Source organism: Ambystoma mexicanum, chromosome 10 (assembly GCF_040938575.1).
Source record: "Ambystoma mexicanum isolate Mex_15411 chromosome 10, UKY_AmexF1_1, whole genome shotgun sequence".
In the NCBI taxonomy this organism is placed as follows: Eukaryota; Metazoa; Chordata; class Amphibia; order Caudata; family Ambystomatidae; genus Ambystoma; species Ambystoma mexicanum.
Genome location: NC_090932.1, coordinates 28574043 through 28594162, shown reverse-complemented (window position 1 = coordinate 28594162; position 20120 = coordinate 28574043). Strand labels below are relative to the sequence as shown.

The following is a 20120-nucleotide window of genomic DNA, read 5'->3' as shown; positions in this document are numbered from 1 at the left end:
CAGATAATGATGCTTTGGCTCTGCGTGGAGTCGCTCAGATAATGATGTTTTGGCTCTGTGTGGAGTCCTTCAGATAATGATGCTTTGGCTCAGCGTGGAGTCGCTCAGATAATGATGCTTTGGCTCTGCGTGGAGTCTCTCAGATAATGATGCTTTGACTCTGCGTGGAATCACTCAGATGATGATGATTTGACTCAGCGTGGAATCACTCAGATGATAATGCATTGACCCTGCATGTAATCGCTCAGATAATGATGCTTTGTCTCTGCGTGGTCACTCAGATAATGCTGCTTTGATAATGATGCTTTGGCTCAGCGTGGAGTCGCTCAGATAATGATGCTTTGGCTCTGCGTGGAGTCTCTCAGATAATGATGCTTTGACTCTGCGTGGAATCACTCAGATGATGATGATTTGACTCAGCGTGGAGTCACTCAGATGATAATGCATTGACCCTGCATGGAATCGCTCAGATAATGAGGCTGTGTCTCTGCGTGGCCACTCAGATAATGCTGCTTTGGCTCTGCGTGGAGTCTCTCAGATAATGATGCTTTGGCTATGCGTGGAATTGCTCAGATAATGATGCTTTGGCTCAGCGTGGAGTAGCTCAGATGATGATGCTTTGACTCAGCGTGCAGTCGCTCAGATGATAATGCATTGACCATGCATGGAATCACTCAGATAATGATGCTTTGGCTCTGTGTGGTCGCTCAGATAATGAAGCTTTGGCTCTGCGTGGAGTCACTCAGATAATGATGCTTTGGCACAGCGTGGAGTCGCTCAGATGAGGATGCATTGACCCTCAGTGGAATTACTCAGATAATGATGCTTTGGCTCTGCGTGGAGTCGCTCAGATAATGATGCTTTGGCTCTGCGTGGAATCGCTCAGATAATGATGCTTTGGCTCAGCGTGGAGTCACTCAGATGATGATGCATAGACCCTGCGTGGTATTGCTCAAATAATGATGCTTTGGCTCTGCGTGGAGTCGCTCAGATAATGATGCTGTGGCTCAGCGTGGAGTCGCTCGGATAATGCTGCTTTGGCTCTGCGTGCAGTTGCTCATATAATGATGTTTTGACTCTGTGTGGAGTCGCTCAGATGATGATGCTTTGACTCTGTGTGGAGTCGCTCAGATGATGATGCTTTGACTCTGCATGGAGTAGCTCAGATATTGATGCTTTGACTCTGCGTGGAGTCGCTCAGATAATGATGCTTTGGCTCTGCATGGAATCGCTCAGATAATGATGCTTTGGCTCAGTGTGGAGTTGCTCAGATAATGATGCCTTGGCTCTGCGTGGAGTCGCTCAGATGATGATGCATTGGCTCTGCGTGGAGTCGCTCAGATGATGATGCTTTGACTCTGAGTGGAGTCGCTCAGATGATGATGCTTTGACTCTGTGTGGAGTCACTCAGATGATGATGCTTTGACTCTGCGTGGAGTCGCTCAGATAATGATGCTTTGGCTCTGCGTGGAGTCGCTCAGATAATGATGCTTTGGCTCTGCCTGGAGTTGCTCAGATGATGATGCTTTGGCTCTGCGTGAAGTTGCTCAGATAATGATGCTTTGGCTCTGCGTGGAGTTGCTCAGATAATGATGCTTTGGCTCTGCGTGGAGTCGCTCAGATAATGATGCTTTGGCTCAGCGTGAAGTTGCTCAGATAATGATGCTTTGGCTCTGCGTGGAATCGCTCAGATAATGATGCATTGACCCTGCGTGGAGTCGCTCAGATAATGATGCTTTGACTGTGCGTGGATTCGCTCAGATAATATTGCTTTGGCTCTGCTTGGAGTAGCTCAGATAATGATGCTTTGGCTCTGCATGCAGTCCCTCAGATAATGATGCTTTGGCTCTGCGTGGAGTCGCTCAGATAATGATGCTTTGGCTGTGCGTGGAGTTGCTCAGATAATGATGCTTTGGCTCAGCGTGGAGTCCCTCAGATAATGATCCTTTGGCCCTGCGTGGAGTCGCTCAGATAATGATGCTTTGACTCAGCGTGGAGTCGCTCAGATAATGATCCATTGACCCTGCGTGGAGTCGCTCAGATAATGATGCTTTGGCTCTGCGTGGAGTCCTCAGATAATGATCCTTTGGCTCTGCGTGGAGTCGTTCAGATAATGATGCTTTGCCTCAGCGTGGAGTCGCTCAGATAATGATGCATTGACCCTGCGTGGAGTCGCTCAGATAATGATGCTTTGACTCCGCGCGGAGTTGCTCAGATAATGATGCTTTGGCTCTGCGTGGAGTCGCTCAGATAATGATGCTTTGATTCCGCGTGGAGTCACTCAAATAATGATGCTTTGACTCTGCGTGGAGTCGCTCAGATAATGATACTTTGGCTCTGCATGGAGTCGCTCAGATAAGGATGCTTTGGTTCTGCGTGGAGTCGCTCACATAATGATCCTTTGGCTCTGCGTGTAGTCGCTCAGATAATGATGCTTTGGCTCAGCGTGGAGTCACTCAGATAATGATGCATTGACCTTGCGTGGAGTCACTCAGATAGTGATGCTTTGACTCTACGTGGAGTCGCTCACATAATGATGCTTTGGCTCTGCGCGGATTTGCTCAGATAATGATGCTTTAGCTCTGCGTGGAGTCGCTCAGATAATGATGCTTTGGCTCAGCGTGAAGTGCTCAGATAATGATGCATTGACCCTGCGTGGAGTCGCTCAGATAATGATACTTTGGCTCTGCGTGGAGTTGCTCAGATAATGATGCTTTGGTTCCGCGTGGAGTCCCTCAGATAATGATCCTTTGGCTCTGCGTGGAGTCGCTCAGATAATGATGCTTTGACACTGCGTGGAGTCGCTCAGATAATGATGCTTTGGCTCTGCATGGAGTCGCTCAGATAATGATGCTTGACTCTGCGTGGAGTCGCTCAGATAATGATGCTTTGGCTCTGCGTGGAGTTGCTCAGATAATGATGCTTTGGCTCAGCGTGGATTCGCTCAGATAATGATGCTTTGACTCTGCGTGGAGTCGCTCAGATAATGATGCTTTGGCTCTGCATGCAGTCCCTCAGATAATGATGCTTTGGCTCAGCGTGGAGTCGCTCAGATAATGATGCTTTGGCTCAGCGTGGAGTCGCTCAGATAATGATGCTTTAGCTCTGCGTGGAGTTGCTCAGATAATGATGCTTAGGCTGTGCGTGGAGTTGTTCAGATAATGATGCTTTGGCTCTGCGTGGAGTCGCTCAGATAATGATCCTTTGGCTCTGCGTGGAGTCGCTCAGATAATGATGCTTTGACTCTGCGTGGAGTCGATCAGATGATGATGCTTTGACTCTATGTAGAGTCACTCAGATGATGATTCTTTGACTCTGCGTTGAGTCGCTATAATAATGATGCTTTGACTCTGTGTGGAATCACTCAGATGATGATCATTTAACTCAGCGTGGAGGCGCCCAGATGATAATGCATTGACCCTGCATGGAATCGCTCAGATAATGATGCTTTGTCTCTGCGTGGTCGCTCAGACAATGATGCTTTGGCTCTGCGTGGAGTCTCTCAGATAATGATGCTTTGGTTATGCGTGGAATCGCTCAGATAATGATGCTTTGGCTCAGCGTGGAGTCGCTCAGATGATAATGCATTGACCCTGCATGGAATCGCTCAGATAATGATGCTTTGGCTCTGCGTGGTCGCTCAGATAATGATGCTTTTGATCTGCATGGAGTCACTCAGATAATTATGCTTTGGCTCTGCATGGAATTGCTCAGATAATGATGCTTTGGCTCAGCGTGGAGTCGCTCAGATGATGATGCATTGAGTCTGTGTGGAATTGCTGAGATAATGATGCTTTTGCTCAGCATGGAATCGCGCAGATAATGATGCTTTGGCTCTGCGTGGAGTCGCACAGATAATGATGCTCTGACTCTGCGTGGAGTCGCTCAGATGATGATGCTTTGACTCTGTGTGCAGTTGCTGAGATGATGATGCTTTAACTCTGCGTGGAGTCGCTCACATAATGATGCTTTTACTCTGTGTGGAGTCGCTCACATAATGAGGCTTTGGCTCTGCATGGAATCGCTCAGATAATGATGCTTTGGCTCAGCGTGGAGTCGCTCAGATGATGATGCATTGACTCTGTGTGGAATCGCTCAGATAATGATGCTTTAGCTCAGCGTGGAGTCGCTCAGATAATGATGCTTTGGCTCAGCATGGAGTCGCTCAGATAATGATGCTTTGACTCTGCGTCGAATCGCTCCGATGATGATGCTTTGACTCTGTGTGGAGTTGCTCAGATGATGATACTTTGACTCTGCGTGGAGTCGTCAGATGATGAAGCTTTGACTCTGCCTTAAGTCGCTCAGATAAAGATGCTTTGACTCTGTGTGGAATCACACAGATGATGATGTTTTGACTCAGCGTGGAGTCGCTCAGATGATAATGCATTGACCCTGCATGGATTCGCCCAGATAATGATGCTTTGGCTCTGCGTGCAGTCGCTCAGATGATAATGCATTGACCATGCATGGAATCACTCAGATAATGATGCTTTGGCTCTGTGTGGTCGCTCAGATAATGAAGCTTTGGCTCTGCGTGGAGTCACTCAGATAATGATGCTTTGGCACAGCGTGGAGTCGCTCAGATGAGGATGCATTGACCCTCAGTGGAATTACTCAGATAATGATGCTTTGGCTCTGCGTGGAGTCGCTCAGATAATGATGCTTTGGCTCTGCGTGGAATCGCTCAGATAATGATGCTTTGGCTCAGCGTGGAGTCACTCAGATGATGATGCATAGACCCTGCGTGGTATTGCTCAAATAATGATGCTTTGGCTCTGCGTGGAGTCGCTCAGATAATGATGCTGTGGCTCAGCGTGGAGTCGCTCGGATAATGATGCTTTGGCTCTGCGTGCAGTTGCTCATATAATGATGTTTTGACTCTGTGTGGAGTCGCTCAGATGATGATGCTTTGACTCTGTGTGGAGTCGCTCAGATGATGATGCTTTGACTCTGCATGGAGTAGCTCAGATATTGATGCTTTGACTCTGCGTGGAGTCGCTCAGATAATGATGCTTTGGCTCTGCATGGAATCGCTCAGATAATGATGCTTTGGCTCAGTGTGGAGTTGCTCAGATAATGATGCCTTGGCTCTGCGTGGAGTCGCTCAGATGATGATGCATTGGCTCTGCGTGGAGTCGCTCAGATGATGATGCTTTGACTCTGAGTGGAGTCGCTCAGATGATGATGCTTTGACTCTGTGTGGAGTCACTCAGATGATGATGCTTTGACTCTGCGTGGAGTCGCTCAGATAATGATGCTTTGGCTCTGCGTGGAGTCGCTCAGATAATGATGCTTTGGCTCTGCCTGGAGTTGCTCAGATAATGATGCTTTGGCTCTGCGTGAAGTTGCTCAGATAATGATGCTTTGGCTCTGCGTGGAGTTGCTCAGATAATGATGCTTTGGCTCTGCGTGGAGTCGCTCAGATAATGATGCTTTGGCTCAGCGTGAAGTTGCTCAGATAATGATGCTTTGGCTCTGCGTGGAATCGCTCAGATAATGATGCATTGACCCTGCGTGGAGTCGCTCAGATAATGATGCTTTGACTGTGCGTGGATTCGCTCAGATAATATTGCTTTGGCTCTGCTTGGAGTAGCTCAGATAATGATGCTTTGGCTCTGCATGCAGTCCCTCAGATAATGATGCTTTGGCTCTGCGTGGAGTCGCTCAGATAATGATGCTTTGGCTGTGCGTGGAGTTGCTCAGATAATGATGCTTTGGCTCAGCGTGGAGTCCCTCAGATAATGATCCTTTGGCCCTGCGTGGAGTCGCTCAGATAATGATGCTTTGACTCAGCGTGGAGTCGCTCAGATAATGATCCATTGACCCTGCGTGGAGTCGCTCAGATAATGATGCTTTGGCTCTGCGTGGAGTCCTCAGATAATGATCCTTTGGCTCTGCGTGGAGTCGTTCAGATAATGATGCTTTGCCTCAGCGTGGAGTCGCTCAGATAATGATGCATTGACCCTGCGTGGAGTCGCTCAGATAATGATGCTTTGACTCCGCGCGGAGTTGCTCAGATAATGATGCTTTGGCTCTGCGTGGAGTCGCTCAGATAATGATGCTTTGATTCCGCGTGGAGTCGCTCAAATAATGATGCTTTGACTCTGCGTGGAGTCGCTCAGATAATGATACTTTGGCTCTGCATGGAGTCGCTCAGATAAGGATGCTTTGGTTCTGCGTGGAGTCGCTCACATAATGATCCTTTGGCTCTGCGTGTAGTCGCTCAGATAATGATGCTTTGGCTCAGCGTGGAGTCACTCAGATAATGATGCATTGACCTTGCGTGGAGTCACTCAGATAGTGATGCTTTGACTCTACGTGGAGTCGCTCACATAATGATGCTTTGGCTCTGCGCGGATTTGCTCAGATAATGATGCTTTAGCTCTGCGTGGAGTCGCTCAGATAATGATGCTTTGGCTCAGCGTGAAGTGCTCAGATAATGATGCATTGACCCTGCGTGGAGTCGCTCAGATAATGATACTTTGGCTCTGCGTGGAGTTGCTCAGATAATGATGCTTTGGTTCCGCGTGGAGTCCCTCAGAAAATGATCCTTTGGCTCTGCGTGGAGTCGCTCAGATAATGATTCTTTGGCTCAGAGTGGAGTCGCTCAGATAATGATGCATTGACCGTGCGTGGAGTCGCTCAGATAATGATGCTTTGACACTGCGTGGAGTCGCTCAGATAATGATGCTTTGGCTCTGCATGGAGTCGCTCAGATAATGATGCTTGACTCTGCGTGGAGTCGCTCAGATAATGATGCTTTGGCTCTGCGTGGAGTTGCTCAGATAATGATGCTTTGGCTCAGCGTGGATTCGCTCAGAAAATGATGCTTTGACTCTGCGTGGAGTCGCTCAGATAATGATGCTTTGGCTCTGCATGCAGTCCCTCAGATAATGATGCTTTGGCTCAGCGTGGAGTCGCTCAGATAATGATGCTTTGGCTCAGCGTGGAGTCGCTCAGATAATGATGCTTTAGCTCTGCGTGGAGTTGCTCAGATAATGATGCTTAGGCTGTGCGTGGAGTTGTTCAGATAATGATGCTTTGGCTCTGCGTGGAGTCGCTCAGATAATGATCCTTTGGCTCTGCGTGGAGTCGCTCAGATAATGATGCTTTGACTCTGCGTGGAGTCGATCAGATGATGATGCTTTGACTCTATGTAGAGTCACTCAGATGATGATTCTTTGACTCTGCGTTGAGTCGCTATAATAATGATGCTTTGACTCTGTGTGGAATCACTCAGATGATGATCATTTAACTCAGCGTGGAGGCGCCCAGATGATAATGCATTGACCCTGCATGGAATCGCTCAGATAATGATGCTTTGTCTCTGCGTGGTCGCTCAGACAATGATGCTTTGGCTCTGCGTGGAGTCTCTCAGATAATGATGCTTTGGTTATGCGTGGAATCGCTCAGATAATGATGCTTTGGCTCAGCGTGGAGTCGCTCAGATGATAATGCATTGACCCTGCATGGAATCGCTCAGATAATGATGCTTTGGCTCTGCGTGGTCGCTCAGATAATGATGCTTTTGATCTGCATGGAGTCACTCAGATAATTATGCTTTGGCTCTGCATGGAATTGCTCAGATAATGATGCTTTGGCTCAGCGTGGAGTCGCTCAGATGATGATGCATTGAGTCTGTGTGGAATTGCTGAGATAATGATGCTTTTGCTCAGCATGGAATCGCGCAGATAATGATGCTTTGGCTCTGCGTGGAGTCGCACAGATAATGATGCTCTGACTCTGCGTGGAGTCGCTCAGATGATGATGCTTTGACTCTGTGTGCAGTTGCTGAGATGATGATGCTTTAACTCTGCGTGGAGTCGCTCACATAATGATGCTTTTACTCTGTGTGGAGTCGCTCACATAATGAGGCTTTGGCTCTGCATGGAATCGCTCAGATAATGATGCTTTGGCTCAGCGTGGAGTCGCTCAGATGATGATGCATTGACTCTGTGTGGAATCGCTCAGATAATGATGCTTTAGCTCAGCGTGGAGTCGCTCAGATAATGATGCTTTGGCTCAGCATGGAGTCGCTCAGATAATGATGCTTTGACTCTGCGTCGAATCGCTCCGATGATGATGCTTTGACTCTGTGTGGAGTTGCTCAGATGATGATACTTTGACTCTGCGTGGAGTCGTCAGATGATGAAGCTTTGACTCTGCCTTAAGTCGCTCAGATAAAGATGCTTTGACTCTGTGTGGAATCACACAGATGATGATGTTTTGACTCAGCGTGGAGTCGCTCAGATGATAATGCATTGACCCTGCATGGATTCGCCCAGATAATGATGCTTTGGCTCTGCGTGCAGTCGCTCAGATAATGATGCTTTGGTTCTGCATGGAGTCGCTCAGATAATGATGCTTTGGCTGTGCGTGGAGTCGCTCAGATAATGATGCTTTGGCTCAGCGTGGAGTCGCTCAGATAATGATGCATTGACCCTGCGTGGAGTCGCTCAGATAATGATGCTTTGACTCTGCGTGGAGTCGCTCAGATAATGATGCTTTGGCTCTGCGTGGAGTCGCTCAGATAATGATGCTTTGGCTCTGCTGGAGTCGCTCAGATAATGATGCTTTGGCTCTGCGTGGAGTCGCTCAGATAAAGATGCTTTGTCTCTGCGTGGAATCGCTCAGATGACGATGCTTTGACTCAGCGTGGAGTCGCTCAGATGATAATGCATTGACCCTGCGTGGAATCGCTCAGATAATGATGCTTTGGCTCTGCGTGGTCGCTCAGATAATGATGCTTTAGCTCTGCATGGAGTCATTCAGATAATGATGCTTTGGCTCTGCTTGGAATCGCTCAAATAATGATGCTTTGGGTCAGCGTGGAATTGCTCAGATGATGATGCATTGACCGTCCGTGGAATCGCTCAGATAATGATGGTTTGGCCCTGCGTGGAGTCGCTCAGATAATGATGCTTTGGCCCTGCGTGGATTCTCTCAGATAATGATGCTTTGGCTCAGTGTGGAGTTGCTCAGATAATGAAGCTTTTGCTCTGAGTGGAATGGCTCAGATAATGATGCTTTGGGTCAGCATGGAGTCGCTCAGATAACGATGCTTTAGCTCTGTGTGGAGTTGCTCAGATGATGATGCTTTGACTCAGCGTGGAGTCGCTCAGATGATAATGTATTGACCCTGCGTGAAATCGCTCAGATAATGATGCTTTGGCTCTGCGTGGTCGCTCAGATAATGATGCTTTGGCTCTGCGTGAAGTCTCTCAGTTAATGATGTTTTGGCTCTGTGTGGAATCGCTCAGATAATGATGCTTTGGCTCAGCGTGGAGTCGCTCATATGATGATGCATTGAGTCTATGTGGAATCACTCTGATAATGATGCTTTTGCTCAGCATGGAATCGCTCAGATAATGATGCTTTGGCTCAGCGTGGGGTCGTTCAGATAATAATGCTTTGGCTCAGCTTGGAGTCGCTCAGATAATGATGCTTTGGCTCTCCGTGGAGTCGCTCAGATAATGATGCTCTGCGTGGAGTCACTCAGATGATGATGCTTTGACGCTGTTTGGAGTCGCTGAGATGATGATGCTTTGACTCTGCGTGGAGTCGCTCAGATAATGATGCTTTTACTCTGTGTTGAGTCGCTCACATAATAATGCTTTGGCTCTGCATGGAATCGCTCAGTAATGATGTTTTGGCTCAGTGTGGAGTCGCTCAGATGATGATGCATTGACTTTGTGTGGAATCGCTCTGATAATGATGCTTTAGCTCAGCGTGGAGTCGCTCAGATGATGATGCTTTGGCTCAGCATGGAGTCGCTCAGATAATGATGCTTTGGCTCTGCGTGGAGTCGCTCAGATAATGATGCTTTGACTCTGCGTCGAGTCGCTCCGATGATGATGCTTTGACTCTGTGTGGAGTCGCTCAGATGATGATGCTTTGACACTGCCTTAAGTCGCTGAGATAAAGATGCTTTGACTCTGTGTGGAATCACACAGATGATGATGTTTTGACTCAGCGTGGAGTCTCTCAGATGATAATGCATTGACCCTGCATGGATTCGCCCAGATAATGATGCTTTGGCTCTGTGTGGAGTCGCTCAAATAATAATGCTTTGGTTCTGCATGGAGTCGCTCAGATAATGATGTTTTGGCTGTGCGTGGAGTCGCTCAGATAATGATGCTCTGGCTCTGCGTGGAGTCGCTCAGATAATGATCCTTTGGCTCTGTGTGGAGTCGCTCTGATAATGATACTTTGGCTCAGCGTGGAGTCGCTCAGGTAATGATGCATTGACCCTGCGTGGAGTCGCTCAGGTGATGATGCTTTGACTCTGCGTGGAGTCACTCAGATAATGATGCTTTGGCTCTGTGTGGAGTCGCTCAGATAATGATGCTTTGGCTCTGCCTGAAGTCGCTCAGATAATGATGCTTTGGCTCTGCGTGGAGTCGCTCAGATAATGATGCTTTGGCTCTGTGTGGAGTCCCTCAGATAATGATCCTTTGGCTCTGCTTGGAGTCGCTCAGATAATGATGCTTTGGCTCAGCGTGGAGTAGCTCAGATAATGATGCATTGACCCTGCGTGGAGTCGCTCAGATAATGATGCTTTGACTCTGCGTGGAGTCGCTCAGATAATGATGCTTTGGCTCTGCGTGGAGTCGCTCAGATAATGATGCTTTGACTTTTCGTGGAGTCGCTCAGATAATGATGCTTTGGCTCAGCGTGGAATCGCTCAGATAATGATGCATTGGCTCAGCGTGGAGTCACTCAGATAATTATACTTTGGCTCAGCGTGATGTCGCTCAGATAATTATGCTTTGGCTCTCTGTGGAGTAGCTCAGATAATGATGCTTTGACTCTGTGTGGAGTCGCTCAGATGATGATGCTTTGGCTGTGTGTGGAGTCGCTCAGATAATGATGCTTTGACTCTGCGTGGAGTCACTCAGATAATGATGCTTTGGCTCTGCATGGAATCTCTCAGATAATGATGCTTTGGCTCAGCGTGGAGTCGTCAGATGATGATGCATTGACTCTGTGTGGAATCACTCAGATAATGATGCTTTGGCTCAGCGTGTAGTCGCTCAGATAATGATGCTTTGGCTCTATGTGGAATCGCTCAGATAATGATGCTTTGGCTCAGCGTGGAGTTGCTCAGATAATGATGCTTTGGCTCTGCGTGGAGTCGCTCAGATAATGATGCATTGACTCTGCGTGGAGTCGCTCAGATGATGATGCTTTGACTCTGTGGAGTCGCTCAGATGATGATGCTTTGACTTTGTGTGGAGTCACTCAGATGATGATGCTTTGACTCTGCGTGGAGTCGCTCAGATAATGATGCTTTGACTCTCTGTGGAATCACTCAGATGATGATGATTTGACTCAGCGTGGAGTCGCTCAGATGATAATGCATTGACCCCGCCTGGAATTGCTCAGATAATGATTCTTTGGCTCTGCTTGGTCACTCAGATAGTGATGCTTTGTCTCTGCGTGGAGTCACTCAGATAATGATGCTTTGTCTATGTGTGGAATCGTTCAGATAATGATGCTTTGGCTCAGCGTGGAGTAGCTCAGATGATGAAAGCCACGGCCCTACAGGTAGACCTGGAACAGAAGCTGTTTGGGCAGCACCTGGCCAAGGAAGTCATTCTGAAAGCCCTAAAGAGCTTTATGAGCAACCAGGACCCAAAGAAAGCCCTGACCCTGTCTCTGCATGGCTGGACTGGCACCGGCAAGAACTTCATCAGCAAGATCATTGCAGAGCAGGTTTACAAACAAGGATTGAATAGCAAATGTGTCCACTTGTTCGTGTCCGCCATGCACTTTCCACATGATGACCATATCCCAAAGTACAAGGTAAGAGCTATTGGAAAACGCAGCAACTGACAACTTCTGTTAAGAGCATCTGCTAAAACATACCTTATTCTTCACACTCAACTCGATTCAAACTGCTCATCGACATCGCCCTTTTGTTGGGTTACTTAGTGGTGGCATAGGCAGACTTCCCTTCCACTCCACTTTTCGCACACAATATCTTCAGAAGTACAAGGCAACCAATGGTGAAGTTCCTCATTTTTTTTTTCCCATCCTGGCATCAGGTGAGCGTGTGCATGCGACCCCCCTGGGCCCCTTTAGGAGCACCGTGGCTTTTTGCTAAATTCGGGACCCTCGCGGGCTCCGTAGCCGTGGTAGTGCTTCCTCCCCCATTGTCCCGCCTCCCACTCCATCCCCCTGGCCTGATTGGCCATCTCCATCGACGAGATTTGTGGCTCCTGGAGCCGCTGCACACCCGCTCCCTGTGCCATTTCCCATCCTGGCATCAGGTGAGCATGTGCATGCGACCCCCCCGGGCCCCTTTAGGAGCACCGTGGCTTTTTGCTAAACTCGGGACCCTCGAGGGCTCCGTAGCTGTGGTAGTGTTTCCTCACCCATTGTCCCGCCTCCCACTCCCCCCCCCTGGCCTGATTGGCCATCTCCATCGACGAGATTTGTGGCTCCTGGAGTCGTGGCACACCCGCTCCCTGTGCCATTTCCCATCCTGGCATCAGGTGAGCGTGTGCATGCGACCCCCCTGGGCCCCTTTAGGAGCACCGTGGCTTTTTGATAAACTCGGGACCCTCGAGGGCTCCGTAGCCGTGGTAGTGTTTCCTCACCCATTGTCCCGCCTCCCACTCCCTCCCCCTGGCCTGATTGGCCATCTCCATCGACGAGATTTGTGGCTCCTGGAGTCGCTGCACACCCGCTCCCTGTGCCATTTCCCATCCTGGCATCAGGCGAGCATGTGCATGCGACCCCCCTGGGCCCCTTTAGGAGCACCGTGGCTTTTTGCTAAACTCGGGACCCTCGCGGGCTCCGTAGCTGTGGTAGTGCTTCCTCCGCCATTGTCCCGCCTCCCACTCCCTCCCCCTGGCCTGATTGGCCATCTCCATCGACGAGATATGTGGCTCCTGGAGTCACTGCACACCTGCTCCCTGTGCCATTTCCCATCCTGGCATCAGGTGAGCGTGTGCATGCGATCCCCCATGGACCCCTTTAGGAGCACCGTGGCTTTTTGCTAAACTCGGGACCCTTGCGGGCTCCGTAGCCGTGGTAGTGCTTCCTCCCCCATTGTCCCGCCTCCCACTCCCTCCCCCTGGCCTGATTGGCCATCTCCTTCCTCATCCTGGACCAGACCTGGGCAGCCCTCTGCCCGGCAGCCCCAGCGGCTAAGGGCCCCAAGGCAAAGGGCGGCTCCTACAGAGGCGGCTCCAAGATGTGTCTGCAGGTGTCCGCAGGGAAGCGAAGAAAGCCAGACACCAACAAAACTGTGAGTGTGGCATGAGTGGGGAGTAGAGCAATCACTCTACTCCAGAAAGCCCTTGCCACTCTACCTTACCTATCATAGCGTAAACTGCCATAGAACTGCACCTTGCGTACCTAGAGAGATTTTGTGACCATCAGCCTAGATCCAGTCCTGACTATCTGCAAATGCTGCATTACACTACACACTAGCACACTAACCAATGCTGACTAGTGCCACACATACAGAGAACGATCAAGATTACCTTGCGTCACACTCAGACAGGTGTAACAATGTTAGCATGTACCACACTTAGATGGCCTTTCTGACTGAGAGTCCTCGCATTTGGAGGGTCTCCTGTAGTGCTCATGCCTCGAGGCAACCTCTCCCTGGGTGCCAGCTTATCACGGGTGAAGGGCTCTCGGGGTTACTGTATACCGAGATTGATTCCTGAGAGGGGCTTGCCATAGACATCCCGTCGACATCGCCATCGACAGCCCCTGTCACTCCACCTTCCCTTCCATAGCATAGACTGCCATAGACTTTAATAATACATACCGAGGAAGACTTGTGAACACTGTAAATGGATTACAAATGTTGCCTTATGATGCATATGCTAGTGCCACACATGTAGGAACAAAACTTTAGCCCGCGTCGCATCTAGATAGAAATGTGACTGTTAGCATGTGCCACACTCAGGATTCTTAACTTTAGCTCACTTCGCATCTAGATAGAATGTGACTGTTAGCATGTGCCACACTCAGGATTCTAGACTCTTGCCCACGTCGTATCTAGATGGAAGTGTGACTGTTAGCATGTCCTCTCTCGGATGGAATTGTGAATATTGGCCTGCGTCGCATCTAGATGGAATTGTGAATGCTAGCATGTCCACTCTCAGATGGTATTGTGAATGTCAGCATGTCCACTCTTAGATGGAATTGTGAATATTGGCCTGCGTCGCATCTAGATAGAATTGTGAATGTTAGCATGTCCACTCTCAGATGGTATTATGAATGTCACCATGTCCACTCTTAGATGGAATTGTGAATATTGGCCTGCGTCGCATCTAGATGGAATTGTGAATGTTAGCATGTCCACTCTCAGATGGTATTGTGAATGTCAGCATGTCCACGCTTAAATGAAATTGTGAATATTGGCCTGCGTTGCATCTAGATGGAATTGTGAATGTTAGCATATCCACTCTCAGATGGAATTGTGAATGTTAGCATGCCCACACTTAGATAGAATTGTGAATGTCAGCATGTCCACACTTAGATAGAACTGTGAATGTCAGCATGTCCACTCTTAGATGGAATTGTGAATATTGGCCTGCGTCGAATCTTGATGGAATTGTGAATGTTAGTATGTCCACTCTCAGATGGTATTGTGAATGTCAGCATGTCCACTCTTAGATGGAATTGTGAATATTGGCCTGCGTCGAATCTTGATGGAATTGTGAATGTTAGTATGTCCACTCTCAGATGGTATTGTGAATGTCAGCATGTCCACTCTTAGATGGAATTGTGAATATTGGCCTGCGTCGCATCTAGATGGAATTGTGAATGTCAGCATGTCCACTCTTAGATGGAATTGTGAATATTGGCCTGCGTCGCATCTAGATAGAATTGTGAATGTTAGCATGTCCACTCTCAGATGGTATTATGAATGTCACCATGTCCACTCTTAGATGGAATTGTGAATATTGGCCTGCGTCGCATCTAGATGGAATTGTGAATGTTAGCATGTCCACTCTCAGATGGTATTGTGAATGTCAGCATGTCCACGCTTAAATGAAATTGTGAATATTGGCCTGCGTTGCATCTAGATGGAATTGTGAATGTTAGCATATCCACTCTCAGATGGAATTGTGAATGTTAGCATGCCCACACTTAGATAGAATTGTGAATGTCAGCATGTCCACACTTAGATAGAACTGTGAATGTTAGCATGTCCACTCTCAGATGGTATTATGAATGTCAGCATGTCCACTCTTAGATGGAATTGTGAATATTGGCCTGCGTCGCATCTAGATGGAATTGTGAATGTTAGCATGTCCACTCTCAGATGGTATTGTGAATGTCAGCATGTCCACTCTTAGATGGAATTGTGAATGTTAGCATGTCCACTCTCAGATGGAATTGTGAATGTTAGCATGCCCACACTTAGATAGAATTGTGAATGTCAGCATGTCCACACTTAGATAGAACTGTGAATGTTAGCATGTCCACTCTCAGATGGTATTATGAATGTCAGCATGTCCACTCTTAGATGGAATTGTGAATATTGGCCTGCGTCGAATCTTGATGGAATTGTGAATGTTAGTATGTCCACTCTCAGATGGTATTGTGAATGTCAGCATGTCCACTCTTAGATGGAATTGTGAATATTGGCCTGCGTCGCATCTAGATAGAATTGTGAATGTTAGCATGTCCACTCTCAGATGGTATTGTGAATGTCAGCATGTCCACTCTTAGATGGAATTGTGAATATTGGCCTGCGTCGAATCTTGATGGAATTGTGAATGTTAGTATGTCCACTCTCAGATGGTATTGTGAATGTCAGCATGTCCACTCTTAGATGGAATTGTGAATATTGGCCTGCGTCGCATCTAGATGGAATTGTGAATGTTAGTATGTCCACTCTCAGATGGTATTGTGAATGTCAGCATGTCCACTCTTAGATGGAATTGTGAATGTTAGCATGTCCACTCTCAGATGGAATTGTGAATGTTAGCATGCCCACACTTAGATAGAATTGTGAATGTCAGCATGTCCACACTTAGATAGAACTGTGAATGTTAGCATGTCCACTCTCAGATGGTATTGTGAATGTCAGCATGTCCACTCTTAGATGGAATTGTGAATATTGGCCTGCGTCGCATCTAGATAGAATTGTGAATGTTAGCATGTCCACTCTCAGATGGTATTGTGAATGTCAGCATGTCCACTCTTAGATGGAATTGTGAATATTGGCCTGCGTCGAATCTTGATGGAATTGTGAATGTTAGTATGTCCACTCTCAGATGGTATTGTGAATGTCAGCATGTCCACTCTTAGATGGAATTGTGAATATTGGCCTGCGTCGCATCTAGATGGAATTGTGAATGTTAGTATGTCCACTCTCAGATGGTATTGTGAATGTCAGCATGTCCACTCTTAGATGGAATTGTGAATATTGGCCTGCGTCGAATCTTGATGGAATTGTGAATGTTAGTATGTCCACTCTCAGATGGTATTGTGAATGTCAGCATGTCCACTCTCAGATGGAATTGTGAATGTTAGCATGCCCACACTTAGATAGAATTGTGAATGTTAGCATGTCCACTCTCAGATGGTATTGTGAATGTCAGCATGTCCACTCTTAGATGGAATTGTGAATATTGGCCTGCGTCGCATCTAGATGGTATTGTGAATGTCAGCATGTCCACTCTTAGATGGAATTGTGAATATTGGCCTGCGTCGCATCTAGATAGAATTGTGAATGTTAGCATGTGAAATGTGCCCAATAGCCTCTATGGTAAATTGAATTTAGAAGTGTACCCAAGATCCTATGTGAAAGTTGCATCTGGAAGTGTGCCCAATAACCTCGCTGTGAATTTAGTAGTGTTCCCAATAACCCCTCTGTGAGAGTTGCATTCAGAAGTGTGCCCAATAGCCACGCTGTGAAAGTTGCTTTTAGAAGTGTACCCAATAGCCCTCTGCCCAATAGCCTCTCTGGTAAATTGAATTTAGAAGTGTGCCCAGTATCCTTTCTGGGAAAATTGAACTTAGAGGTTTGCCCAGTACCCTCTCTGGGAAAATTACATTTAGAAGTGTGCTCGTTGAAAGAGCACAACCATCATATCACACCACCAGGCTTACTCTCTCCTTTACATCACCACTCATCTAGAACACAGAGATACTATGACACCATTCGGTATAACTGTTCTCATAGCAACATTCCGCCGCTTACTCCACACCACTCTATGTAAACACTGCTGGTTTCACACCCCCAGCCAGGCATTTTCCTCAGGCCTAACGCAGCCACCTCCGTTCCGGATAAATCCAGCCAGAACGAACACATTCTCCTGATCTCTCAACCACCACACCTACCGCTAGGAAGCAGCTATTACACGAGTACCGCACGAGCTGCACACATACCCGGTGCTCACACACACCTTTTGACTCTCCCTACTCTCTCTACTGATCTGAACTACGGTTCCCAAGGGCGTTCAACCTACCAGCGCCTTCAGACCATACCAATGGTGTATAAGGCGCTATATAAGTGCAAAATAACATAACATAACATAACATAACATGATGCCTAGACTCTGTGTGGAATCTCTCAGATAATGATGCTTTGGCTAAGCATGGAGTCGCTCAGATAATGATGCCTTGTTTCTGCGTGGAGTCGCTCAGATAATGATGCTTTGGCTCTGGGTGGAGTCGCTCAGATAATTATGCTTTGACCCTGCGTGGAGTCGCTGAGATAATTATGCTTTGGCTCTCCGTGGAGTCGCTCAGATAATGATGCTTTGACTCAGTGTGGAGTCGCTCAGATGATGATGCTTTGGCTGTGTGTGGAGTCGCTCAGATAATGATGCTTTGACTCTGCGTGGAGTCACTCAGATAATGATGCTTTGACTCTGTGTGGAGTCGCTCAGATGATGATGCTTTGACTTTGTGTGGAGTCACTCAGATGATGATGCTTTGACTCTGCGTGGAGTCGCTCAGATGATGATGCATTGACTCTGTGTTGAATCGCTCAGATAATGATGCTTTGGCTCAGCGTGTAGTCGCTCAGATAATGATGCTTTGGCTCTACGTGGAATCGCTCAGATAATGATGCTTTGGCTCAGCGTGGAGTTGCTCAGATAATGATGCTTTGGCTCTGCGTGGAGTCGCTCAGATAATGATGCATTGACTCTGCGTGGAGTCGCTCAGATGATGATGCTTTGACTCTGTGTGGAGTCGCTCAGATGATGATGCTTTGACTTTGTGTGGAGTCACTCAGATGATGATGCTTTGACTCTGCGTGGAGTCGCTCAGATAATGATGCTTTGACTCTCTGTGGAATCACTCAGATGATGATGATTTGACTGAGAGTGGAGTCGCTCAGATGATAATGCATTGACCCCGCGTGGAATCGCTCAGATAATGATTCTTTGGTTCTGCTTGGTCACTCAGATAGTGATGCTTTGTCTCTGCGTGGAGTCACTCAGATAATGATGCTTTGTCTATGTGTGGAATCGTTCAGATAATGATGCTTTGGCTCAGCGTGGAGTAGCTCAGATGATGAAAGCCACGGCCCTACAGGTAGACCTGGAACAGAAGCTGTTTGGGCAGCACCTGGCCAAGGAAGTCATTCTGAAAGCCCTAAAGAGCTTTATGAGCAACCAGGACCCAAAGAAAGCCCTGACCTTGTCTCTGCATGGCTGGACTGGCACCGGCAAGAACTTCATCAGCAAGATCATTGCAGAGCAGGTTTACAAACAAGGATTGAATAGCAAATGTGTCCACTTGTTCGTGTCCGCCATGCACTTTCCACATGATGACCATATCCCAAAGTACAAGGTAAGAGCTATTGGAAAACGCAGCAACTGACAACTTCTGTTAAGAGCATCTGCTAAAACATACCTCATTCTTCACACTCAACTCGATTCAAACTGCTCATCGACATCGCCCTTTTGTTGGGTTACTTAGTTGTGGCATAGGCAGACTTCCCTTCCACTCCACTTTTCGCACACAATATCTTCACAAGTACAAGGCAACCAATGGTGAAGTTCCTCATTTTATTTTTTTCCCATCCTGGCATCAGGTGAGCGTGTTCATGCGACCCCCCTGGGCCCCTTTAGGAGCACCGTGGCTTTTTGCTAAACTCGGGACCCTCGCTGGCTCCGTAGCCATGGTAGTGCTTCCTCCCCTATTGTCCCGCCTCCCACTCACTCCCCCTGGCCTGATTGGCCATCTGCATCGACGAGATTTGTGGCTCCTGGAGTCGCTGCACACCCGCTCCCTGTGCCATTTCCCATCCTGGCATCAGGTGAGCGTGTGCATGCGACCCCCCTGGGCCCCTTTAGGAGCACCGTGGCTTTTTGCTAAACTCGGGACCCTCGCGAACTCCGTAGCCGTGGTAGTGCTTCCTCCCCCATTGTCCCGCCTCCCACTCCCTCCCCCTGGCCTGATTGACCATCTCCATCGACGAGATATGTGGCTCCTGGAGTCGCTGCACACCCGCTCCCTGTGCCATTTCCCATCCTGGCATCAAGTGAGCGTGTGCATGCGACCCCCCCAGGGCCCCTTTAGGAGCACCGTGGCTTTTTGCTAAACTCGGGACCCTCGAGGGTTCCGTAGCCGTGGTAGTGTTTCCTCACCCATTGTCCCGCCTCCCACTCCCTCCCCCTGGCCTGATTGGCCATCTCCATCGACGAGATTTGTGGCTCCTGGAGTTGCTGCACACCCGCTCCCTGTGCCATTTCCCATCCTGGCATCAGGCGAGCATGTGCATGCGACCCCCCTGGGCCCCTTTAGGAGCACCGTGGCTTTTTGCTAAACTCGGGACCCTCGCGGGCTCCGTAGCCGTGGTAGTGCTTCCTCCCCCATTGTCCCGCCTCCCACTCCCTCCCCCTGGCCTGATTGGCCATCTCCATCGACGAGATTTGTGGCTCCTGGAGTCGCTGCACACCCGCTCCCTGTGCCATTTCCCATCCTGGCATCAGGTGAGCGTGTGCATGCGACCCCCCTGGGCCCCTTTAGGAGCACCGTGGCTTTTTGCTAAACTCGGGACCCTCGCGGAGTCCGTAGCCGTGGTAGTGCTGCCTCCCCCATTGTCCCGCCTCCCACTCCCTCCCGTGGCCTGATTGGCCATCTCCATCGACGAGATTTGTGGCTCCTGGAGTCGCTGCACACCC

At 48.5% G+C, this 20120-nt stretch overlaps 1 protein-coding gene across 1 annotated transcript in view; it reads left to right on the top strand.

The window, feature by feature from the left end:
- The window catches only part of LOC138492760 (torsin-like protein), a 243520-nt gene that overhangs the window by 41640 nt on the left and 181760 nt on the right, over positions 1–20120 (top strand). The window contains exons 2-3 of the mRNA XM_069620139.1: positions 11492–11808; positions 18487–18783. Of these exons, the coding sequence (XP_069476240.1) occupies positions 11492–11808; positions 18487–18783 (614 nt within the window). The remainder of the gene's footprint in view (positions 1–11491; positions 11809–18486; positions 18784–20120) is intronic.